Genomic DNA, 25,958 nt, shown 5'->3' with positions numbered 1-25,958 from the left:
AGATGGCTCCTGCTGACAGCCTGGAATCAGCCTGGATCCTCTCAGTTCTTTCCTTGAACTCAACCAGTCAAGCATGCCTCCTCCTACAGCCCTTCAACCCTTAAATACAGATGTAACCACTGACGAGCACACTGCAGGACGAGATCAGCCCTCCCATGGCTATTTGCACTCACAATGCCCACAGCTCACGTTGCAATTCCCTCCATTCCCCTTTTAGCCTGTTCACAGGCAGACACACTGAGCAGCTCACCTTTCCCATCACGGTTTCGAGAGCTTCTTTTGAGCAGCCTCTTTGCTGGGCCTTGTTCCTGATGGTTTGTGTCCATCTCACAACCCAGTATGTGGCCTCCGCTCCCTACTGATCTTACAGGAACACTGCCATAGCATTTGTGTTTTTTTTCCCCCCCTTCTTGTAAATCCTTCATGACATCTCTAGATGTATAAAAGCATCATTATTCTATGTCAGCATCCCCTTGGTTCACACCCTCCGTCCCTGAGTGGCGGAGCAGACACGTCTGTGTTGTCTCAGCTTGGTGGGAAAGCAGCTCCCATCATGCAGATGCTGTAACAAAACGTCACTGAATTCCTTCTGCTGGCATCCGCCTGGTGATTTCCACCTAAAAAAGGACTCGTGAGACTTCAGAGCGTATGTCTTCTTCAAACAGGCTTCAAATATACTTTACAGTTCCATTTCTCTGCTGTTGTCTGTATGGCAAAGCGTGTAAAGCTTTCCCAAGGTTGCCCCTGGTAGAAGCTGATGATATCACGCAAGCATGAAGATGCAATTTGCACCCTAATGCTTTCTTCTTCTCCCCAAGATGAGGCCAGCAGTTGTACTGAATCTCAGAGCTGCAAATAGCTCACTCTGTTTTAGCAGTTTGAGTGCCTGCTATGGAGCACAGTAGGGTTTGCATCTGGTTCACCTCTAAGTTGTTACTCAGAATAGATGGTCCCTGAATCTCTGGTCTTTAGCTGTAAGTCAGGTGTCAGAAGTTCTCTGGATTACTAAAAATAAGTTGAGACAGTGCCGTGGGTGCCAGCAGGGGTCAGGCCATCTGGGCTGCACGGTCCTTCCAGCCTTGCAAACGATGACTGCATCGGGAACTCCACTGTGATCATCCTGCAAATATCTCCCAGGCCACTGGAGATCCAGAAGGGGACGTCCAGGAGGCAGAGATCCAGTGCCTCGATGGTGCCCTGCATCACCAGCAGTAACTCCATCAGAAGGGCAGAAGCAGCGATGCTGTGGGTACGGCTGCGGAAGCTCCTGTGGATGCTCTGAGCGCTGCAGGACTGACGAGGTCACATCGATCCCCTGAGCAATCTGACTCAGGGTCAGGGGGGGAGCGCAGTGCTCCTGTGTATCTCACTGTGATTTCATCACTTCTAACGTTTTGTGCCTATTTAAAGTTGCGAGTTCTGGATGATTTGGTTCCTGGTTACTTGAGTATTTCAGCCTATAAATGCAGAGGTCTAAATGTGGGTGAGTACAGAGAAGCTATGAGGTAACATCCTCCCGAGGTTAGATGCACTCCCAAGTGGAGCAATGTCTTCCTGCTGCCAGGGCTGCGACACCAAGCGCTGGGTGTGGGCTTTTCCTCGATGCAGCTGGTGCTTTCCTGGCACAGCAGGGGCAAAGTGGGAAAATACACAGCCAACCTGCAGTCTGTGCCATGGCCTCGCTAAGGGACCTCTGACATCCAACCTCTGAAGCTGACAACACGGCCATTGCTGGCCTTGCAGAGCCCACAACCCTGGTGGCCACATCTCCTGGTGAGGTGGGCTTGGGGTCATGAGTGGCTTCACATCTCCAAAGCAGGCGGCTCCAGCCTCGTGGGGCTTCCTCCAGAAAACGAATGGCATTTCCCAGCATTTGAGTTGTGTCCTGCTGAGAGCCCTCTTTGTCGTGTGACTTGGCCTCGTGGATCAGAGAGAACAAGGACGATTTCGTGGGAACTATTTCAAGAGGAGAAGATCTCTGTGCATCCACTACTCAGGCTCAAAGACTTTGAATGAATGCAAATAATTAGAGATTTCCAAATTCATTTGGTTGACCAAGCTACAAAACTTACGAAAAGAATTCTCTTTTGAGTGGGGCCATCATTTATCTTTTTTGATTATTATTTCACCCTTACAAGGCTTTTTTTCCCCTTTCTTCCTTCTTCAGGAAGAACGAATGGGGCAATTTTTTATCATGTTTTTTCCTATGACCGAAGAGCAGCAAGACTCTTCAATTCAGGAAAGCTGAGTTGAGGAAACACTGGCATTCAATGGGAATGAACATCCTAGCAAAATGCAGACAGTCACAATTTGTTTCTGCCAAGATTTATATTCGTCCCACCAACCTGATGCTGCCACGAAGGTAAGACAGCAAACTGATCAGAAATGCTCTCATAAAGGACACAAAAGAAATGCTACCTAAACTTTCCATTAAATTTCCTGAGCCATTCTATGATTCCATGATTCTATGGTGCAGGTGAGCTGAGATTTACACTATGGTGTAAATCTTAGGACTTCTGTCAAACTGCTCTCTGACATTCTGAGCAGAATGTTTTGCTCTCGTGTTCATGCTGCTGCTCAGTATGGAGCAACATGGAGAGTCCATCCACCAGCTGCGAGGTTTGACCACTGTCCTGCATTGACCTCCATGCTGAAGGCACACATGTAAATAATCCTATTTGGGGGATAGACCCTTGGGCTCTGGGCTGGCTTCCAGTTGACCAAGTGTGGTAAAGAGCAGTGAAGAAAACATTGGTTTATGGGATCAAGAACCTCAGTGATGTGTCTGAGAGCACAAACTGCCCTCTCCATTTGTTCTCTGCTGCTTCATGGTTTCCTCAGTGGGCAGCTCTGCCTCGTGGATGCTGTCCCCGTTCACTGAGCCCTGCTCCTGGCTGAACTCAGGCACAGATACTGGGAGAAATGATCAATGTGGGAAGCAAATGAAAGAGAATTCAGAGATTTTTATGCAGATTTTTGAAGGCGAATTCCATACAGCCAGGATGGGAGCGGAGATGCGGCACTGCTTGTGCCCTGCCCAGGTGCGCAGCTCCCAGTGCATCAGCAGAACTGTCATCCAAAGAGAAGATTGTGCCCTTGAAAACAGAGAGAATCCCATTGAGTGAAGAAAAATGTTAAGTGCCAGAAAGGGAAATGTCATCTGATGAGCCTGAGGCCCATTCGAGGAAGAGATCTGCTGTTTACCTCTCTCTGCACTGTGAAATCTCTCTTAAACAAACACCTGCTGACACAGAGCTGCTATGCATTGGATTGGCAGCACGTTATGCAGAGTGTTATCAGTCAGCTAAGGAGAACACTGCACCTTTTTCAAAGCTCTTTGCCTGTGTCCGTGGCAGACAAGGACTTCATTGTTTGTTCTGTATCTCCCACTTCATCCCGGGTGACTGAGACACTCGTGTCCATCTTTGCAACCTGAAAAGCTGAGATTTTTCCTCCAGAGAGCACAAGAAGGGCCCTTGCAGTGCTGTGATTGCCTCTGATAGCAGGGCCCCTGCACTGCCACCACTACAAACAAAGTCCTGGCAAAACTGGTCCTTTCCATGCTCAGAGCAGAAGACATCTCAGGGCAGGTCTGCAAAGTTTTGCCATCACAGGAAGCTTTCTGCCATCACAGGAAGCAGAGAACTGCTCACCTACAGCCCACACTGCAGTGCTTGGCGTGTCCTCTCTACCCCATGAATCCTCCATGAGCCTCTCAGTCTGATTGATGCTGAAGCTTCCATTGAAGCTGCACACTTGAAATCAGCAACTTTTGCACTGTCTCCTTTGGGGTCTGTTCCCTAACTTGCTCTAGAGGTTGGTGTTGATCTCCTGATGTGTCCCTGCTCCAGGTGCTCTGGGGAATCACAAGTGACAGAAAGTCTGCCTGGGAAATGAGACGGGGTGTGAAGATTGAAGTCAATGGTGAAGGGTAGGAAGTGCACTTGGAGCAGAGTGGAGACCAACTGGACACAGTGGGAGGTGTCCCTGCCTACAGCAGGGGGTTGGAACTAGATGATCTTAAAGGTCCCTTCCAACAGAAACATTACAATTCTATGGTTCTGTGGTAGATTCAAATCATAGAATCATTCAGGTTGGCAAAGACTGCTAAGATTATCTAGCCCAGCCATCCACCTACCACCAGTATTGCCCAATACTGACATGGCAGCTAATCAGATCTGCTGCGTGGAAACACAGCTTTTCTGAAGAAGGGCTGATGTTGGAACAGCGCAGGGAATTCTGCCTTAGAGCCAGAGCCCCGTTCATCTATTGGCCAATGAGAGTGAACCGAGGATCAGAGATCAGGGGGGAGTGCTACTGCTGTGAGCGGAGATGCAGTGGCAGAGTTTGGGGTCACATCCATGGAGCTGCTCCTGAGCCGTGGAGATGTGGCACTGAGGGATGTGGTCAGTGGGCACGGGGGGACTTGGCGATCTTTAATTTATGATTGGGAATCAAGAATACGGATGGATGCCTGAGGCTCTGCATCCCCACCAGATTTCCAGATGCTGTGGGAGGTGGGGGATTCAGCCCAGGCAGTGCAGCAGGGCACGACCTGTCTGGGGCAGGAGCAGGTGATGCGATGCAATTGCTGCATCCATGTGTTCAGTGCGAGTGCTCACAGCGAGTCGTGAGCACCCAGGGCTCTGTTCCTGGCCCTGCATAAATCATTGTCTGCGTTGTGATGCACCAGACTGAAGGCACAGAGGGGCTGCTCGGGTTCCACGCCGCCCAAATTGTTACGACACCAAAATTTGCATGCATATGCTGTGGATTATCATATTATAGCCAGACGGGGGCAAGTTCATTTCTATAATGACATCAATATGTTAGAAATGTTCAAAGAAAAACAGCGAAACCATTTGGGACTTGGAAGAAGAAATGAAAAGCGTTAATATTTTTGGCACGGCTCTCTGCTTCAGCAAGGTCGTGCTCCAGCCCATTATCATCTGTGAAGTGTGCTCAGGAAGAGGAAGAGGAGCTGGTTTGGAGCAGGTAGGTGCGATGGGATGGAAGGCGCAGAGCTGCGTTTCAAGCAGAGAACCTTCTGCAGTCACTCAGCTGAGATCATGGTGCCCCGTTTCCTCCCTGCCGCTGCCGCTGATCACCTTTTTCATCTGTACTTCTTGTGATTCAGATGGGGGGGGGAATCATTGTGATAAATACTGATGGGCTGCTGTGTGGGAATGGCGCTGCGTGTTGGCAGATGGCTGCTCTTCAAGAGTGGTGGGAATGGCATAGAAATGAGTGGCCGGGATGGAACCTCGCTGCTGAGCAGTGGAGCCCAATGATTCCCAACACTGGTTCCTCCAATTCCACCCAAGACACCCGCTGTGCACATGACAGGGACAGGGATGGAGGATTCCATGGCATGGTGACCCCGTGGCACACAGGAGGGGTTTAACGCTGCTGGGAAGGGCAGAGGTCTCCATCCGCGACCCGGGGAATAGCACAAAACCCGCCTGCAAATTCCAGCTGCCTCCAAACGTGTTTCAAATGAAACATCCTGAAGACTTTTAAGCACTTGAAAGGGTTGAGACGCTAATTAATTCTGACGACGTGTATGTTTTAATTATTCACTGACGCTGTGCTGCTTTTTCAAGTAGAAAAGGGACCGAGCTGGAACTTTTTAAAGTGTCACTTCCTCCGCTACTTAAAGCGAAGTAATTGTGTTTAATTAAACTGAGACCAACAAGGCTCTATTGTGCGACGCTTGCGAAGAACCCTGTGAGATAGGAAATGTCAAAGATTAAACAAACCTCTTCTTAAGCAAGCAAAGGGGAGAGGTGCCGCTGTTTATAGAACCAGAGCCAGGAGAAACACAGTCATTAGGAAAAAACAGGTCATATGGAAAAACAATACCCATCTCGACAATCCTTCATGCAGATACGACTTGAAGTTCATTACTCATTGTATTCCTGCACAGAAGGCTTTTTGTTCTGCTTTGCACTTCTTTCATTCAAGTGGCGGTGGGAATGCGTTCGGAGGATCTGCTTCAGCAAATGAACCCAGATGCATTTCATGCCATTTTTGATGTAAAGGTTGAACGAGGCTGCAGGGGAGGAAAACTGCATTTAATTAATTGATACGTGTGTATTTTGTCACAAATAGATGCGTTTCCAGCCTCTTCCTTTCGTATTCGTGTGTGGTTGAGGGGGCAGAGAGCACATGAGGCTATTTCCTCGTGTGAAGCCTGCTTTAATGACTCGTGAAAGAAGGTGACTGTTAACTTTAAACTCCAACACATCGGTGCGTGTGCTCACGTACGTAGCAGTGATGGGAGATTTCTCGCTGCCTGGATTTCATCCCATGTGTCCCGATGACCCCAAATGCTCATACAGACATAAGACACGTGTCATCAAAATGCACTTTAATTCCCCTCCTCAGCGCTTAGAGCTATTTTCCACCCCAAAAGGTGTAACACACACAGACAGCTCATGGATGCTGGGTGTGGGGATGAGGCACTGCTCCAGGCCCAGCCCCATGCTTTACATCCCACATTTGGGGATTCCGGAGTGCTGATATCCATCCACATCATAATCTGGGGTGTTGGACACAAGCGGACATAGCAGATGTCTCTTTCTGCTTGCAAGGTGTTAGACTTGACAAGGATTTAATTAAGAGCACAGACCTGGCAGAGGCTCCTGGGTCATTGAGTCCAGAGCCTGAAATAACACCGTGTCCCATAAATCCCCTCCTGGGCAGCTGCTCAGTGGTGGAGGGGTGGGAGGTGGTTGCACCCTGTGCTTCCAACCTGCCATTGCAGCATGACTGCTGTCCTCGTCCTTCCCCAGAGCAGATCTTGCTGGACCTCATCCAGCTATGAGCTGAGGTGCCCTATGACAATGAGAAAGATTTTTAATGGAAACTGTTCAAAATCACTTCAACCAGTTGATGACACTATTGGATGTGATGCCAGCACACGGGCAATTTTGTGTAAATGGTCGTAAAAAAGGACATGAGAGCCCCACGGCATGGAGGAAAACATGAGACAGCTACAACAGCACGTCTCATCGATCTCCATCCAACCTTGGGTGATGATGGTCTGTTTTTCTGTCCATCACCCAGGCCTTCAGCTGGGTGATAACTTAATCTATCTACTTGCTCCATGCAGAAAGGATATTCTAGGGCATAACTCCTTCTTAGAACATCCTCACAACATTTAATGGCAGAAAATGAGTTGTTGCTTCCTGCTTGGGGTGGACAAATGCCGGATTCCAAACCCTCAGTCCTTCCTTCCCCTACAGAGGGAGACACTTTAAACAGAACCTGGCAGTGCTGCCAGGGTTGGAAACGCAATTGTCACGCTGTTCTTACTCTTCCATTCTTCCGCCATGTGTTCCTATAGGTGTGCTGCTCTGCCCACAGCCCTGGTGTTTCCCACAGCCCTAATTTTCACCTCTTGGTCCCTCTGGTTGATGTGAGCGCTGGGCTGGGGGCTGTGAGACTCAGCGCCTTTAGGAGGTCTCGTGGGGTCCTGTGGCAGCTCCAGTGGGCTCATCACATCACCCCCACTGGTTCCACCCATGGCAAATTCTCTGGTGGCACACAGCATTGGGTCCACGGTCTCTGCACAGTCCAAGGTCTCTGCAGAGACCTTGGGGGGTGAACCATTGCAAAACTGCTACCCTAAACTTGTGTTAGCAAAATACAGAGCCAGGTGTCCCTTCCTTCTCCTCATGCAGTTCCTAGTGCCCAGCTGCCAAATACCTCAGCACCCAGCACAGCCCTGTGTCCCGTCAGCATGCCTCCATTTCTCTCCTCTGCTGCCCAGTCTGGAAAGGAGTCTTCAGAACCACTGTTGGGTTGGGATGGAAGAGAATGGCCAAAACCACGATGTGTTCCTCCCCTCAACCTGCTGGTGGGAACACCAGTGGGTGTCCTGCCTCTCGAAGGGTAAAGAGACCCTGTCCTGCTCGTCTGGGAGTATTCTCTGTGTAAAGCAAAGGTGCTCTGTCATGTTTGGACAGCAGGGCTCTGTCAGGGCTTAGCTCTGGTGGAGAGATAGCTGAACATTCTCCATCAAAATAATTTCCAGACAAAACGGATTTTCATCGACACAGAAAACTGTATCTTAGGGGAGGGTTGAAATTTCAGAATCTCATGGAGAAAATGAGGCTGGGAAAAAAATAAAAAAGAAGGAGGAAAAGAAAAACAACCCGAAGAAAAAGCCCATTTTTGGTTTCTACAGAAAATGGTGAATCTTGCAGAAAGCAGCCACTGCAGTGTTTGCTGTGAACCCAAATAAAATGCTCCTGTTGTCCTCAATCCAGAGGCAGCCTGGTGCTGGGGGGTGGCCCCTGTGCACTATTAGCCATGTTTCCTTCATCTGTTTGCTCAAAGTGCCCCAGGGCTGTCCTAGAGGCAGAGGATGCACTGAGATAACGCACAGATTCATTAGTGCCCTTGCTTATTAACCAAGACCTCCACATCAGTGATGTGGCTCTGCAATTATGTCAGCAGACGAAGCTGTTGGATGGAGGAACACCAGTGCTGGTGCTGAGATGACGAGGGGAAGAGAGAAGGTTGAGAACTTGGCTGCGGACAGAAGTCAGGGGCTCAGGGTTTAGGAAACACAGCAGCAGATGTCAGCTCCACTGCTGCCCTGCAAAGCCCTCCACCTGCCCCCCCAGAAGAGGAAACCAGTCCTCCTAATCAGAGGTGCCTGTTTGCAGGGATTAAGTGGAGCTCAGGCCGTCTGAGGACCTTACTCTTTCCTGAAGGGATCCTGGTGATTGAAAGAAGTCTAATTTGCCATCTTCATTACCGGGACTGGGACTGAGGTGCTGTGATGAGCAGTGCTCTGCCCAGTGCAGCGGCTGGCTTTTCAGAAGGATGGCTCAGTGCATACAGCACTTCATCTTCTGGTCAATGGCAAATGCTTCACTGCTTATAGCAGACAGTTCTCGTGGGCCCACTGTATTGCAATTGCCAAAAATATTTTCTTATCCTGCCAGGCCCTCCTCCCACCCATCTCCTAGGAGTCCTGGGCAGGTCTGTATAGGACAGAAATGGACTGTAGAAGTCTTGCTCTGAGTGAGAGGCGTCTGGAGACCTGCAAAGGTCCTCTCCCACCCATCTGCTGTGATGAGATCCATGAAGAAGCAGGAAAGAAATGCAGATGGGAAACAACAGCTGCATTTATTGGCCTGAAGGGAACAGAGACACTTGTAGGGGAGCCAGGCGAGCTGGGGTGAGTCTACTGGGCAAAGCCCATGGCTGGAGAGGTGCATTTTCAGAGCAGGATCCTTTGACTGGCAGCTGCTCACCCACAACAGGTTGATCTGTGGCCAAATAAGTTGCAGCCATGTTGGCATTCAGTAAAATCAGTAAAAATCCAAGTGCTCTGACAACAGGCGGGTGTTGGAGGAGCTCCGTAGGAACAGGCTGCTTCTGACACATGCCCATTTCTCAGCAGCTGGCCTTCCTGACAGCTTGAATATCTGTTGGGCTCCAGTGGGATTCAAGGCTGCAGAGTCAGTGACTGGCATCTAAGTGCACTGAAAGCTGCCACAACGAGGGCATCATAGAGGGGTTGGAGTTGGAAGAGACCCTAACAGCCATCAGATCCAACTCCCCTGCAACAAACAGGGACCCCCACAGCACCTGGGGGTGTTCAGAGCCCCTGCAGCCTGACCGTGGCTGGGCAATGTGTCTGAAAGAGCTGAGTTGGCTTTGTTGTTCAAAGGAGCCTGGGAACAACTCGATTATTGGACTGGGCATTCAGCAGGAGAAAACAGAGATCTTTTTGGTCTTCAGGTGTGTGACCTGCTTCAGGGAACGATACTTGGCCAGTCTGCTCCTCACTTTTTCCATCAGTAAATTTGGAGACGAAATTCACCCAGATCCAAGAGGTTTGCTGGGCAGAGCCGTAAAACGCCACGGGGTTCTTACATAGGAAGTACATATGAAGCTCCAATATCAATTACACGCTGAATAGACAGTTTCCATTGGTTTGGATAGCCCAGGAGAGATGACAAATGAGTTCTTTCACACACAGTGGATGTACAGCCTGCTCTGGTCTGAGGAGAAGCTGTGGGAGCAGCGAGATGAGCATCGAGGTGACCGCAGTCCCCATCCCCACGGCTGCAGCTGGGAGAGGCTCATCCGAGCAACAACCCAACAACCCAAACCCACCAGGGCTGCAGATGCACGACGCTGCAGAGCTGCATGGGGGCAGCGGTTGGGCTGAAGATGAGGTCCCAGATTTGGTGCCACGCTCAGTCAGGAGCCGAGCAGAGGCAGCGTGTGGGGCATCGTTCCTCCGGGGCACGTAGATATATTCTTTTTCCTGCGTGTAAATGATTAATGAAGGGTACTGTGGAAAGCAGAGGCACTGTTGCCACAGTAACTGAGACGGGCAGCGGGCAGGGGCTGTGCACATGCTGAATACTGAAGCGATGATCTTCGTGCATGCTGCAGTTATTTTAGCCTTCATAAGACTCTGGTTAATTATTAACACCGTAAGGTCCTAACCTAAAGGAATATTTATAAGTGTGGCTATGTGCATAAAGAATCCCTTTCAATTTTCTCTCCCTGTCCCTCTCCCTCCCTGGGTACCATTAGAATTTTATCACCCTAACGTCTCCCATTATCTCACTTTCAACTACAGTATAACTTATTACCATCTTTAATTTTTAAAAAGGATAATAACGCAGGAGAAAACAGGAGCGTGGGAATGATTCATGTTCATTCACCTCCAGTGCCTCTCCTTGCTCTGGGAACTGCTGTTCCCTGCCCCACAGGGTCAGTGTGGGGCTGGAAGGGAGCAGATCCTGCTGCAGCCAGTCCGTGTCCCTGCTCAGTGCCAGTGTCCCCCTCATCCCCAATGGCACCACTTGCCCAGGCTGTCCTATTTTATTCCACCTTTGCCATCTCATAGCTCAGGGTGTTGGACACTCCCTTCTACCCAGATGAAGCTGTAGGGAGAGCCATGAGATCACCTTGTCCTGTGTTTTCCCAGCCAGCCCTCTGCCCTCTTTCTCCTCCTTAGGAGGAGACTACCACTCTCATGGTACCATCACCATCCATTGAGTTCCCTGCTCAGCTTTTGCCCTCCCACACAATCACAGACCCCAAAAGCCTCCATACCACAGAGCTCTCTGACCCTTCCTTGCTGCACGCTCCTCTCCTCTCCTCTCCTCTCCTCTCCTCTCCTCTCCTCTCCTCTCCTCTCCTCTCCTCTCCTCTCCTCTCCTCTCCTCTCCTCTCCTCTCCTCTCCTCTCCTCTCCTCTCCTCTCCTCTCCTCTCCTCTCCTCTCCTCTCCTCTCCTCTCCTCTCCTCTCCTCTCCTCTCCTCTCCTCTCCTCTCCTCTCCTCTCCTCTCCTCTCCTCTCCTCTCCTCTCCTCTCCTTTTCCTCTTTCCCTTCCCCTTCTCTTCCCACTGGTGATCCTGTTGGCTCCATCCTCTGAAGGTTGGATTGGACCCACTCTGATGATGGACCCATCACACCGATGCCCTCAGCTGATGTTTTCATGGCCCCTGTTCCTTGAGGTGATGATGTCCAGAAGGTGCAGGATGCTGCAGGAGCAGGTGCAGGACACTTCCTTCTGCGTTAAGCCTCAGTCTAATCTCTGAAGATCAGCTTAAATGAGATAGAATTAAGCCCTGCACGCCCCTCCTGTATTCCTTGCTGCCCATTATGATAATGGAGTGCAGGTGTGCACACACATTTCCTGTCCTACCTATGAATCTTCCTAAATTTTTATCCTCAAAGGGGCTGCAATCCTGTAGGCAATAGGAAGAAGAAGAGCGATTGAAGTACATTTCAGAAAGAGAAGAGGTTTATTTTTTATGGCTTTCAGGAAGATCTGGGTTAAGAATAAAACTTGCCAGGGTGGGACCCTTCTCACGATCTGATTCAGAAGCTGCAAGGCGTGCCCTCTGTTTCTGCTCCCAACATCTGGCCTTAATGAACTGCTGGAATTAAAAGCAGCAGAATTGGTGCTTTAAGCCGCAAGTTGCCAAGCCCACATGTTTTGAGTGTCTTAAATGACAGAGCAGGAATTGGGAAGTTATCATGACAGTGGATGAATGGAATCCGGGCAGCTACGCCACATTTTTGGCAAAAACTCTCGGAGCTCAGAGCAATCTTTTGTACACATCTATCAGCAGACAAACAGCACGTATTCAGCAAGGGAGCAATTCTTAAGACCAGGCAAAGGAGAGCCCTTCTTCAGCAGAACTCTCCAGCAGTAAAGCAGTGAGGGAAAACACGGCAGCTCTAGCCATTAGGGAAGAAAGAGAATGAAGGAGAGAGTTGGGGAGCTATCAGTATCCCAGTTATCAATACCTCCAGTTGTTATCAAAATCCCCAGCCTGTCTGGGGAAAAGGCAGGGAAGGCTCCCACACACCCACCTGTGGCCCCTTCTCCTGATGCATCAGGGCTGGAATTCACGGCATGTGATGTGTTGGCATTTCTGACGGCAGAATGAAAACAGGAAACATTGGCAGTGGACACCCAGCCCAATGCGGCCCTGCAGAGCTCAGCTGTGTCATGGATGGGTCTTGGGCGGCCAGGTGCTGGGAAAGCAGCACGTGAGGAAGGATAGAAGGGGCTGAGAGCAATGGCTCAGGGCCCAGCAAACGCTCCCAAGGCTTGCAAGATGGAGAGATGGCACCAGGCACTCAGGATCAACAGCAGTTAAAGGCGAGTGGTGCAGAATACGGGTCTGCATGGGATGAGGTGCTGCCATGGAGCTGTTCTGTTCCCAAACCACTTGATTCATGTCACAGCCATTGAGATTCATGTCGTGGCCACTAGGACTTTGTGTCACAGCTGCTACAAGTTGCTGATGCATTCTCATGTTTGCTGCTTCCATACTGTGCACTCTGCTCTGCAAACACAGCTCTGGGCTTCTGAGGGAAACACCAGTAAGTGAGGCCAAGAGCTGAGGAGCTGAAGCACGCACCCAGCAGGACGCCAAGAAGCAGCAGGACGCAGTGCTTGCAGAGCCAAAACTCGAGTGGGAGTTTCAAGCATTCCTCGGATTGCTCAACCTCTACCACAGCTTCCTATTGCACGGAGCAGCTGTTGCTGGAGCCCTCGGTTGCTCTCTCAGTAGGGAAATTGTATGGAGATAAACTCATGAGCGTGCAGAGATCTCCAGGAATGTCAGGCAGTCATTGATGTCTGATTCAGGGTTCATTCATCTGGGTGAGAAGAGACAACAGAGGGTGCTGTGTTTGCATCGTGTGGCGGTGCTGAGCCGTTCTGAGCTGTGTGCTGCTGGATGGGATGGAGGGAATGGGGCCTGGCGGGCACTGTGCCGTCCACTGGGGGAAGTTATGGACAAATGGGCAAGGAAGCACTCATCCCAGTTAATGAAATCACGGCGTTCAGTAATTATGTCTGTGGAGGAGCAATTGAAATCTGCCTCTCGGATTTCTCATTAAACACAGGCGTACCTTTTCAGGTGTGTTCCAGTGGATGCTGTGATGACGAGGTTGTTTACAACCAGGATGAGCTGGCTGGTGGTAACAATGAGAGATCAAGCCGTTCCACTCCAGATGAGGCTGCTGTAGCATAACCTCTCCCTCCCTTGCCTCTATTTGTAGACCAGGGTATGAGAACGGCTGCTCTGGACCCACAGTAGTGCATGATCCAGCTGGAGGGGTGGGCCAATCCCTGGAGAAACCACGTTTTGACTCATGCATCCACAACAGCTGCTTTCAAAAGAAGCTCTAACAGTATTTGTAGTGAAGGCTTGTTGGTCCTCACTTACAACACATCTAGGAATGCCGTGTTTCCTCAAATCAGCCTCGCCAAAGGGAGATGTAATGAGCAGTGCTGAGGAAGCCACGTCCATAGTCCATACTCCTGTAGGTGAGCCTTCATGAGCAGAGCTCTACAGCTGCAGTAAGCATTTACTTGGAGTGGTCTGTGCTGGCCTTGGCCTCGCTGCCAAAAGGTAATGCAGAAATCCCTGCTCTTTGTCATTGGTTTGAAACACCTAAACTCTTGTAGGTGACAAGTGAGCAAGTGGCCCTTCCCTCAAAGCAGTGCCTGGATGGGGGGAAATCTGCGCTATCTGATGTGCCCCCATGGACTATGCCATCCCCAAGGAAATCTTGCTGTTACCTCCTCCTCTCCTGCAGCAGCATCAATGGAGCCGTTGTCCACTTTGCTGTTAGGACCATAGCGGAGCTCATTTGTCTCTGCTGCTTCAGTTCTGTTTATTTTGCCCAACTAACACGACTGAGGGCAATCCGTTTGCAGATTATGTGTGTTCGAGCATGGAAAGAGAACAGAGAGGACGGAATGTAGAAAAATGAAATTTTAGGGGAAATATCTCAATGAAGGTGGTCTAATACTGTGCCAAGGAACCGTCTCTTAAAAGCTGTAGTGGGTGCTCAGCACATGGCAGGAACGTGGAACAGCCAGGCCCCAAAGAGCCAAACAAGGAGCATAAATCCCCAGGAGGCAGCAGAGGTGCTTGGGGATCCTACATTGCTCATCTTTTTCCTATTGCCTACAGGATTGCAGCCCAAACCTCATCATTCCTCTTTCTGCTCTCCTCTTTCTGGGTCCGGCTTTTCCGTTGTGCAGATTTTGCCTTTCATTGCTTCCATGGTCCGACAGCAAGCAATTCCTTCTCTAGTTTGGTACGTCCTCTCGACTCTGCCATCTGAATCACAGCTGGGAGATGCAGCCCCTCAGCCAGGGATGGGATCAGGAGAGCTCTGGGAATACCAGAACTCCAAGTATCAATTCCTGTAGCATTGTTTTACCCCAACAACAAAATCTGGGCTGTCATCACAATAAGGTACATCCCCTTCCAGCCACACGTTTTGCAAATGATGTTCCTGGTGCTGGTGACTTCTCTCTTCATTTTCCCCCTCACTTTTTTCAGGGATTTTTTCCTTTCTGACTTTCAGGCATGCCGTTCTGGGATGCACATCACCCAGAGGTGACGATGTATGCCTTGCTCACTTTGCACACATACACATATCGCTCCTTTCTGTGGCAGCTGTTGCAAAATTCCCCATTTGCAGGGCAGTTACTGCAGGGACACTCAGATCCATAATTAATTGTAGTCCAGTTTTGTCTTGATTACTTACCCAACTGCTGCTGGTTTTGCTAGTCTAGCCCTGCCAATCTCCATCACAGTATTGCTTGCTAGGCCAGTGCTCAGAAGTCCCGTGATCCACAGGGGAATATCTCAGACTTTTATACCAAAAGTTGTCCCTGCATTGCCACCATCATCAGCAGACTGCACGAAGACTTGCAGCTGTGCAAGGGATGACATGGAAGGTGTGCAGTGCCTCGCTGGCAGCCAGAAGGATTTGCACGGCCAGGCCAGGACGAGCTGCACAACATCCTCGTTTCTAATGAAAACATGCATCACCATCACAATTATCTGCTCTGCCTTTTAATTAAAGGGCTGTTGCTTTATCTGCCTCTGCTTCCTGCCCACCCCCATCGGAAGCCTCCAACCGAAGTCAGGCTGCAGCGCCCGATTTCCTTCCTGCAGGGAGCAGAGCAGAGAGCAAGGAGGGTTGTTTGCATCACTGGCAGCTCTCCTAGACATTGTTTTGTCTGAACTTAGGTCAGATGGTGAGCAGGAGGTGAGCAGGGCAAGAGGTTTTGCTCCCTTGTCCTGTGAGGCTGTGCCCCAGGTGTGCTCAGCCCCTGGAATGGGCATTGCTGCGGCCAGAGCTGACGGCACATCCACAGCTGGGATGGAGTTGTGACCCCAGGTGTGGCGGGCAGATGAGGAAGGTGTCACTGATGACCTCACATTGTGCCAGGAGAGGGTCAGGCAGATATTAGGAAAATCTCTGAAACAGAGGTGATGCATTGGCACAACTGCACAGGGAGTGTTGGGGTCACCGTCCCTAAAGGTGTTCCAGAGTGAGGGGATGTGGCACTGAGGGATGTGGGCAGTGGGCATGGTGGGGTGGGGTTGGAGTGGGGACCTGAGAGATCTTCTCCAGCCCATCTGCAGTACTGTGTCCAGGTCTGGAGCCACCAGTACAAGAAAGACAGCTGTTGGAGGGGGTCCAGAGCAGCCACAAGGATGATCAGGGGGCTGCAGCACCTCCCCTACGAAGACAAAGTGAGGGAGCTGGGCTTGTTCAGCATGGAGAAAAGAAGGCTGGGGGGTGACCTCATTGCAGCCTGCAGTACCTAAAGGGAGCCTACAGACAGGAGGGGAACCAATGCTTAGAAAGAGGGATAACAGCAGGACAAGGGGAAATGGTTTGAAGTTGAGGGAGGGAAGATTGAGGTCAGGGGGAAGTTCTGTGCTATGAGAGCGGTGAGGTGCTGGAACAGCTGCCCAGAGAGGCTGTGATGCCCCGTCCATCCCTGGAGGTGTTCAAGGCCAGGTTGGATGGGGCCCTGGGCAGCCTGGGCTGCTATGAAATGTGGAGGTTGGTGGCCCTGCGTGTGGCAGGGGGTTGGAGCTTCGTGATCCTTGAGGTCCCTTCCAACCCTGGCCTGTGATCCTGTGGTTCTATGATTTCATCATTCTATGATTCTATACAGCCATATGTGCAGACCCACCCTCGCACTCAGTGCTTTTAAGAGCAGTGACACTTGGTTTTACAAAACCGCGAGCTCACAGCCATCAAAATTTCTTTCTTTCCTCCCTCTCTCTCTGCAGACAGGGGGATGCCCTTCAGTCTATACCAGTCCTGCTGGGACCCACAGGGAACATAAACTGGGAGCTCAGCTCATTCCATCCCATTTGTGAGCTCTTGGAGTGCAGGGATGGCTGCATTCTGCACAGCTCAGTGTTGGCTCACAGGCCTTCTGTTTGGCTCCCACTGCCCCCAGCTCTGCTCCAGCCCTGTGATGCCACGCAGGCTGTGTGACACGGACACAGCGGTGCTGAGCTGCCCTTCCTCGGCTCTTCTCCCCCCCGAAGCACGGCAGCGTGCTGCTTGCTGCTTCCTTCCAGCTGAAGGCTTCAGCTCCTCCATCCCCTGGGTCTTCAGGGACTCTCTGCAGTGCTGGGGAGCACCTGGCCGAGGCCCACACCGCCTAATCACGTCCCCCTGATTAAGGAGAGAGAGGCAATTACCCTTATTTGTCTTGTCAGCGCTTGGATGTGATGTGCGGCTGATGGTAACAGGCAGCCGCTCCGCCTCGGGGCCGCCCCGGGTGATCATTTACATCGCAGTCAGATCTCGGCTCCCGCTGCCATCCTCCCTAACGAAGCTCCAGGTACCTCCCCCCCAGCACGGCTGTATCCAGGCAACAAAGACGGGCCGTCCCTCACCAAGGAAGCACTTAGACGAACACCTCCAAAGGCAAAGGATGCCGCTAATTAACCCTTGGGGCAGCGCTGAGCTCTGCTCCCTAACGAGCTCTGCATCCCTCACAGCCCAACGGAGCATCACTCCTACCTGCACTGCAGCAAAGCTGGCTCTTCTCTTTGAACGGCGCTTGGTGAGCGGGGAGGCGCTCGGCTCCAGGTGTTCCTCTTTGTGCTCGCGGCTGCTGAGCGAGCAGCACTTGCAGAAATGTCATGTCAAGCTGTCAGGACCTCCTGTAGCCCTTGATAAGGCGCTTAAGGAGTGTGATGGAATTCGGTGGGAATGAGGAGAGGGGGCTCGGTCTGATAGAGCCTGATCTGAAGTTTCAGAGACTCCACCAGGAGGGGGACCTGGTGCTCCCCTCGCTCTCTCTGAATGCACACAGTAATTCACCAAATCCTGAACGTTTCATTTTGGTATTTCTAATACTTTTTTTTTTTTTTTTTTTTTTTTTTTTACTTTTTGGAAACAAATTTATAAACACTTCGTACAAAACAGACACAGAAGTGATTCTGCCTCCTCCTCAATTCCCCAAACTCTTCAAAAATGTGCAATTTCAGCTGAAAATTCCTTCCAAAAAAGGGATGCAGATGGATACGTCCTTAGAGCAGACCACGGCTTGCCATCCCATTGCTGCCACACAATACCACCCCCACCCCAGTACAGACTGAGATAGATAGAATCCTTCAGGTGGGAAAAGCCCTCCAAAATCATCGTGTCCAACCATCCATCCACCACCACGTTGGCCACCTCCAAGTGAGAGCCAAGCCCAAATCCTTGTGGAATGGCCATTTTCTGAGTGGCGGGGGGGATAAGAAGGGCAGGGATGCCATGTGCAGTCCTGGCAAGATCACAGAGGTTTCTTCCCTGAATTCACATAATGCTGAGGTGAGGAGCTGATGGAGGGAGAGGCGGCGCTGAGCGTGGTGGTGATGGGACGGGGCTGTGCAAGGCTCATTAGTGGGGGCACGGGGGCGAAGGAAGCTTGAGCAGCTTTAAGCCACCATCTCTGGAGGTGTTCCAGAACTGTGGGGACGTGGAACTGAGGGATGTGGGCAGTGGGGATGGTGAGGGTGGGGTTATGGCTCTGGTTGTGGGGATGGATGGGTGACCTTTGTGGTCTTTTCACAATTCCACAATCCTACAACCTCGGCGTTTTTGCCTGCTCGGCTTTGTGACCTCGCTGTTCTCTTCGCAGATCCCGTTTGCTCGGTCTGACCCTGCTCCAAGGTGCAGACATGGGGCACGTTGGTCCACAGCACGATTCAGCTGAGAATCTGTACAGGTGCCACAGACCCCAGCAGCAATCCCAGGGCAGAGAGGTTGCAATCGCTGCTTCCTCTGTTTTCTCCCAGCGAGCGCTCACAGAAAATCCTTCCACCGAAGTTGCTCTTGCCTCACTGGGTGACTTATTAAGTGCCTCAGCGATCTCCTTGCAGTGCCTGGGGGAAAGCACAAGCAGCAATTCACTTCCTTGCACCTGGAAAGCCCTCCGGCGTCCAGCAGCCCCAGCGATTAGCAGGACCGGAGTGGCTGTTTTTGGGGAGGGGCAGCCTGGGGGCACTGCTGTGTGGTGGAAGCTTGTAGCTCTCTCTTTAATTGGAGGTGAATTTAATTTCAGTAATGAGCCTGGCACATTCCTGCTCCTGATTAGATTTGCGCGGTGATTAACCCAGCAGATATTCACTTGGCCAACAGCCCAGCTCTTTCCAGTCGCAGTGGACCGAAACCATCCGTGCCGTATTCCCACACTGGGAAGCAAGGTCACCAAAGGGCATTGTGGCAGAGGGATTCCAGCACACGCTGCTTTCCTAATATTGTGCTTGAATTTCCAGCTCCCCAAATTTGGTCCTGCTGGGAGGGCACCTTTCCCAGCCAGACCCCTTAGCGCCTGTACCAAGAATCAGGGCGCAGTGACGACGGCTGTGCTCACTAACAAGATTTTTTCCATCCCTTGGGGGCTGTCCGAAAGGGAAATAAGGCAGGATCAAGAGATTAGCATGTGGGGTTCACATCCACAGTTTGGCCCTGTTGGCATATTGTAATATGGCCCAGACGCTTGGGAAGGTGCTTGATGTAAGCCAGCATGACTGACATCTCCCCATACGGGATGTGAAGGCTGTCAGATCTCAGGTTATTGAGTGTCCCACTTAGTGACAAATATATACACCAGCTAAGTAGGGCACAGAGCTCCGGCTTCACCCTGTCTGAGCTCAGTCTGGAATCACAGCCACAGTTTTCCAGGCCCCTGTGACCACCTGCGTAGTGGCAGCACTGATTTCAAAGAGCTGTTCCTGCAGAAGGCCTCTGTTCCCTTGGAATCCAAGGGGATAACTGCTCCAGCAATTATTTCTAGGTTCTTTTTGCCTTGCCCCGCTCAAGGATCTTGCTCTGTATTTCACTGCTAGGCTAACAGCTCACACTGCATACAAGACCTCAGCAGGAGGAGGTGGTGGGGGGTCACCCCACCACCAGCACTGCACCGTGCAGCCCGAGCTCCTGCATGGGGAGGGGGCTGCACCTCAGGGAGCTCTGGAATCAAAGTGTGCTCTAACTGGAAGAGAAGACTTTAAGTGACATAAAACTGTAGACTCGTAAAGGTAGGAAAAATCTCTTAAGATCACTGGCACAGGTTGCCCAAGGAGGCTGTGGATCCCCATCCCTGCAGGCATCCAAGGCCAGGCTGGATGTGGCTCTGGGCAGCCTGGGCTGCTGGTTGGTGACCTGCACACAGCAGGGGGTTGGAACTGGAGATAATTGTGGTTCTTTTCAACCCAGGCCATTCTACGATTCTGTGGTCATTAAATCCAGCCACCAACCCGTCACTGCCATGCCCACACAGAACCCTAGTGTTCTTCTCCTGCCTGAATGCTTCTAAAATCATCTGGTCCAACCATCAACACACCGTGTCCACCCATAGAACCACAGACTCGGTCATTAAGGTTGGAAAAGCCCTGCAGGATCATCAGGTCCAGGCATCAGCCCACCGTGCCCACTCACAGCATCACTGAATCCTTCATTTTGGAGAAGACCTCAAAGATCTTCCATCCCCATCGTGCCCACCGAGCTGTGCCTTCACAACAAGCCCCCTGGGCTGATGGAAGCAGGGCAGCACCCTGTCCTTTGGATTCAGCTCAGGAAGAATTAACAGGGAACAGCGCCTTGAGAATTAAGAACAGGTGTTAGTCCAGACTCAGGCTCTCATGCCAGGCAAGGATTATTTTATTATAATTAATATTCTTACTTCTTATAGTTAATTACTGGCTGAATCTCAGTGCTACAGGACTGCCTCCATCTGCACTCCAGATGATGCTGCACACTTGGAAATGCGTTGTTAGAGCCCAGCAGCTTCTGCAGATGACTGACTATGCAGCCACCAGAGCTGGGGGGGATATTATGGCCTACAGTGACATCTCCTTGCAAGCTAATCCCTGCGAACTGCTCTGGGTGTGTTTGCCACCTCCTTTGTTCGTGAATATTTGGTCGAAAAACATTCCCTCGCAAATAAGCACTCGTGAAAAGCAAACAAGTCCTAATTACTCGTGCAAATATTCTCATCTGAATGCTTATGCAAATACACGTGCCCACGTGAGGTCCCGTATCAAACAGCCATGAATATGCATCTGCATGAGAAAACACACAAGGTGTGAAAGAAACCACATTCTGAGTGTCCTTCATTGGCTTGGAAAGGGAGCAGAAGGAAAGGCTCTCCTTGGGCTGCAGCTGAAGCTGGGCTCACAGGGGTCAGGCCATCAAATTACACATACTGTTTTCTACAAATATTAATATTAATTAATAGGATTTCAGGGAAAGTGATTGTTCAGCTTGGAGTAAAATCAGTGGGTCAGGAGATAACGATGGTTAATTAAAGCAGAAACACCCAGAATGCATTCTTAGGATCTAACATGATGCTCACAGAGAACCAATGGAGTGACTGTAAGGACAGAGCACGATGTAACTGTGCTTGTCATTCCTGTGGGTCAGATGGCACAAGGTGCTCTCCTACATTTTATGTGGAAGCTGAGGCAGAATGGGCTCTTTGGTGGTTGAAAACAGGCTCAGATGGTGGTGAGTGATGGACTGATGTCTGCTTCAAAACTGGTAATGGCTGAGGGCCCCAGAGTGACTCATCATTTAACGTCTGGACGATGACATGATGCTCAACATCAGCAATGCACATATGATGAAAGACCCAGTGAGGTGGGCATTGTGCGAAATAGCAGGACATCAATCCTACAGTTATCTGAACGAGAACTGGATGTGAAGACACCGGAGCAGCAGCCACAGGCTCAGGCTCAGAAAGGTCAGGGCTGGCACCAGAGAGCCTTCCTCTCCAGGATGGCCCAGCCTTGTCCAGATGGAGGTCTCCATTCTCTAAGATTTGGCTCAGCAGAGCCGCACAGCCATCCTGGTGTCATGCTGGGGTTGTCCTGCTCCTAATGCCAGGTCGGACTGCAGACCTCCATACATCTTTGCCCAGCTCTGAGCCGGGGACCCAGGCAGATCGGTGTCCCAGCAGCTCCCTCAAAACCCCATTGAGTGCAGGACACAAATCCCTGCCAGGTCCTGCACTGCTGGGCTGCACGGAAATCCCATCCCTCCACCTGCACTGCTGTGGGTAGGGGAGAAGTTTGTTGGGAACAGATTCCTCTCCAAACCCACCAGGAAATCCCGTAGGGTCAGAGGCACTTCGTGCTCCTGGCCGTGTGCTCTCTACGAGTTCAGACCGATCCCAAGTGACACCACAGAAGTAAGGGACAAGTATGCGTCCCTTCTAACAAGAGACATTCTATGGCTCTAAGGAACAATGAGACTCGAGGTCAGGAAGACCTGCTCACCCAGTGACCCCCCCACCCACACTGCAGCCAGTGGCACTGAGCACGAGCTCATTTTCCTTGCCTTAACAACCCACACCTATGGCATATTATATTTCTGGATAGCAGCGTGCAAGCAGGACACAGATCTGCGCTGTATACACGCACTTAGTTCCAGGTGCAGTTGCTCTTTCCCTGTGGTCACAGCCTTAATGTGCTGAGGATTTGCTGAGGCTTCTCTTTGGTCACCCTGCACGTGCTGAGCTGCCTGCATGAACACAATTACTTTGCACAAACGTTAAACAGGGGGACACCAAAAAGAAATCCAACGAGAAACATCGCCCTGCTTTCCTGTGCTCAAGTCTCATCTGAAAACCCATCTGAGATCCTTCAATTTTTCATTCTGAGATGACGGATGTGTTTGTCTAAACATCTGTGGTAGCTGGTTAACAGGATCAGGCCAGCATTAGACTAGACCAGATAGAGATAATCTTTTCCAGCCCAATAACAGCAATAACATTAATGCTTAAATCCTCCTCTTCAACTCCATTTCTCACCCAGACACGCTACCCCCAAACCAGGCAGTCGCACCACCAGTCCTGCTGCTGCATAGAATGGCTTGAGCTGGAAGGGACCTCATCATCTTGTTCCACCCCCTGCCACAGGCAGGGCCACCAACCTCCAGATCTGGTAGCAGACCAGGTTACCCAGGGCTCCATCCAACCTGGTCTTGAACACCTCCAAGAATGGAGCATCCAGGCAAGAAATAAGAGATGTTTCATAATTTTAAAAGTATTTCCTCTAATTGGTGGATGCATTTCACAGGGCTGCTGAGAACAGAAGGAAACACCAATGAACGATCACTGCCACAGTGATTTAATGTGTTGATGAATGCCTGCCTGATTTGCTACCTTTACTGGAGGAAAGCTGGTAGGCACACTTCTCTTCCAGATAGCAATTTTCCTAGAACAGACAGGAGTTTAATGGGTTTTCAGGAAAAACTTCTATACAGGAAGGGCTGTTAAACACTGGAGTGGGCTCCCCAGGGAGGTGGTTGGGTCACCACCCATAAATATGCTTAAAAACCATTTGGTGTGGTGAAAAGGACCTGATTTAGTGGTGGGTTGTTAGAGTTAGGGTAGCATGGTTAGGTTGAGGTTGGACTTAATGATCTCGAAGGTCTTTTCCAACCTGAGCAGTTCTACGATTCTATGATTCCATATTGATAGCAAAAAGCTTCCAACGCTGGGAAAGGAAGAAAGAAAAGAGGCAAAGACACCACGCTGCTGCACAAAGCCGAGTCCTCAGGTCATCACTGTTAAATACGACCACAGATTGGCGAAGCAAAGACGAACGTCCCAAACAAACCACTTGTGCTGCTCAGTCTCTTCTTTCTTTGTGACGGCGCTTTGATTTTCCTCCCCTTGACCACAGATCACACAGTGCACCGGGTCATCCTTACAGCACATCAGAGTGCGGGGTATTTTCCAAATCCTGTGATGAGAAACGTCGTTAAAATGCTGGCAAATGAAGTCTGTAGAGATTGACTGGGATAAAGCACGTGCAGGAATCCATTCACCACCACCCCGCGGTGACAGCGCAGCCACGATCAGAGCGAGGCAGCCGAAGGCACACGGTGACTCTTTAATGACAGGCATCAATTTAATTTGATTGCTGGGAATAATGGAGCGTTGCATTCCCTCCACACATTTCAGTGGATTTGAGCACAGTTCATTGGAAGGGACGTGTGTTTTTCCCTGGTGCTCCCTCTGCAGTTGGAGATTGACGCCCAGCTGCAGTGCTGGAGCCAAGTGTGGGGCGGACGGACGCACGGACCCGTCGGGGTCCCGATACTCCTCTTGGGGCACTGGTTTTGCCATTTGTTTCACTGCTTCATGACAACACTCTCGCCCACTTTGCCCACCCACAAAGACCAGAGGTGCAGTTTTGTCAGCAGTCCCACAAGCGCTGTGCACCAGGCCCCCCCTCCATCTCAGCTTGCACAAAAATGCTGCAGAAAAGGCTGAGCGTGTGCTTGGGACGTGCTGCACATCTGTCAATAAATCATGAGCCCTTGGACAGCAGTGTTTCTTGTCAGGAGCAGGTCAGAAGGAAAACATTTGCTCCAAAAATCACTGTATCTTTCAGAATCCCTTGGAAACAGGCAGCAGTCACACAAGCGCTTTCTTTTGGAGGGGTAAAAATCCCCTGTACAGCGCATGGTTTTCCTTCGGATCTACGTTTCCACAGTGCTGTCTGTGCAACCTCAGACATCGTCCCGTTCCTTTAAATGCCTCCTACTGTTCACTCCCATTCCAAGGCAATGTAATTTTCCATCTCATCCACAGAACGGTGCTGGTGAGGTCAGCTCTGCTGCACCTCCAGGGATGCTCCCACGGAGCGCTGTCTCAGCGTGATAAGAACCCACGCAAGAAATTCCCTGCACAAAAAGGAAAGGGAAGAGCAGGAGTCCCAAGCGCAACACACAAGCTGTGCTGATCCCTCAAAATGGGACTCCATCACCCTCCATGAAAAGGTTTGGATTGGATGGTGGGCAGCTGGACTGGATGATCTCGTAGGTCTTTTCCAACTTTGGTGGCTCTGTGGTTCTATGAAAAGCAGGATGATGAGCGAGCACCTCGATGCACAGAAAGCAGGAGTGCCCAACGAGGAGGTTTTACAGCCTTTCAAAAACAGGGCCTAGAAATCAGTCTCTGCTGAAACTTTAAAATATTAGATCTCAAAATTAAAATGTAAATCCGTAAAATTAAATCCCGGATGCCTGAAAAGTTTGGAAAACAAAGAAAATCAGATGCCACAATGACTGCAGTCACAGCACCATTGGATGCTGTGGATTGGAAGGGACTCTCAGAAACACCCCCCAAAAATAACAATAAAAAAAGACACCACAAAGCATTCAAAACCAGATGGCAGCTTTTCTTTTATTATTATTTTGCAGCAGTTTTGCAGTGTGTGAGTGAAAGGCAATATTCAGTTTCCAGTAATTCCTAGAGCTCCCCGCAGGCAGCATTAGTGTCATCCACTGCAAATAATGTGATATTTTCAGAGCTGAAGACATTTTTCACTCGCACAGATCCTAACTTTTTCAGCACACCTCGTGCCCTTTCATTGCTGTGCTGCAAATAAACAGCACATAATAGGAGAATTTCCTTCAAAGGTACAACAGGCGAGTTCAAGCGTTCAGCTGGAGGAATCGCTGCTTCCAAACACAAATATAACCTGACGAAATGGTTGTTTGCTCAAGAAGAAAAGGAGCACTGCATGGCAGAGCACGAGAAGCACCTCTATTGGTCAGTGATGCAGACACCCAGCTCCTGAAGCTTGTGGAGAAATTCACGCATGTCCGTCTCACTGTCTGACTTGAGGTAGTACGTGAGGTTGTGGTTGGACAGATGCAGTGTTTTCGAGTTGACAATCTGTGCAGTGGCGTTGCGGAGATTCATGCTGCCCCGGATAACGGTGCCAATGTCATCTCTGTCCCTGTGATGTGTGAAAGGAGAGTGAGAAAAATGCCAGGGAGCAAAGCACCGCCTCGACTCCCGGCTGGGGACGCCTCTGCCCCGCTGCAGCGAGCTCTCTGCCTTCCCTGCAGGGCGCACGGAGTTCCAGCCCGGTTCCAGCCCCGCTGGGCTCTGCCCAGGGTCAGCCCCTCTCCAGCGACTCACCAATAGTAGTGGAGCCACGTGTCCTTAATTTCAAAGCAGCGATTCTGGTACCAAAATATATAATTTGTCCATTTCTTGAAGCGAAAGACTTCTGTGTCCATGGCTGTGGGGATGGGGTGGGCTGAAAGCGAAAGCTTTTAGAAAGAGAAAGAAAGCAATTTTGTTCTTAAAGGGATCACCCAGCAATAGGTCAT

The 25,958-nt window shown here is 50.6% G+C and overlaps 1 protein-coding gene across 1 annotated transcript; it reads right to left on the bottom strand.

The window, feature by feature from the left end:
• Nucleotides 1-24,994: 24,994 nt before the first annotated feature.
• LOC128088564 (oxysterol-binding protein 1-like) lies at nucleotides 24,995-25,958 on the bottom strand. Its single transcript, XM_052699257.1, has 2 exons — nucleotides 25,765-25,958; nucleotides 24,995-25,579 (listed from the first exon to the last, which is right to left on the bottom strand). The coding sequence occupies exons 1-2, from the start codon at nucleotides 25,863-25,865 to the stop codon at nucleotides 25,384-25,386; spliced, it is 297 nt and encodes a 98-aa protein (XP_052555217.1). The 5' UTR covers nucleotides 25,866-25,958; the 3' UTR covers nucleotides 24,995-25,383.

Source organism: Tympanuchus pallidicinctus, unplaced genomic scaffold (assembly GCF_026119805.1).
Source record: "Tympanuchus pallidicinctus isolate F22 unplaced genomic scaffold, pur_lepc_1.0 scaffold35, whole genome shotgun sequence".
Classification (NCBI taxonomy): domain Eukaryota; kingdom Metazoa; phylum Chordata; class Aves; order Galliformes; family Phasianidae; genus Tympanuchus; species Tympanuchus pallidicinctus.
This window is presented reverse-complemented; position numbering and strand designations above follow the sequence as displayed.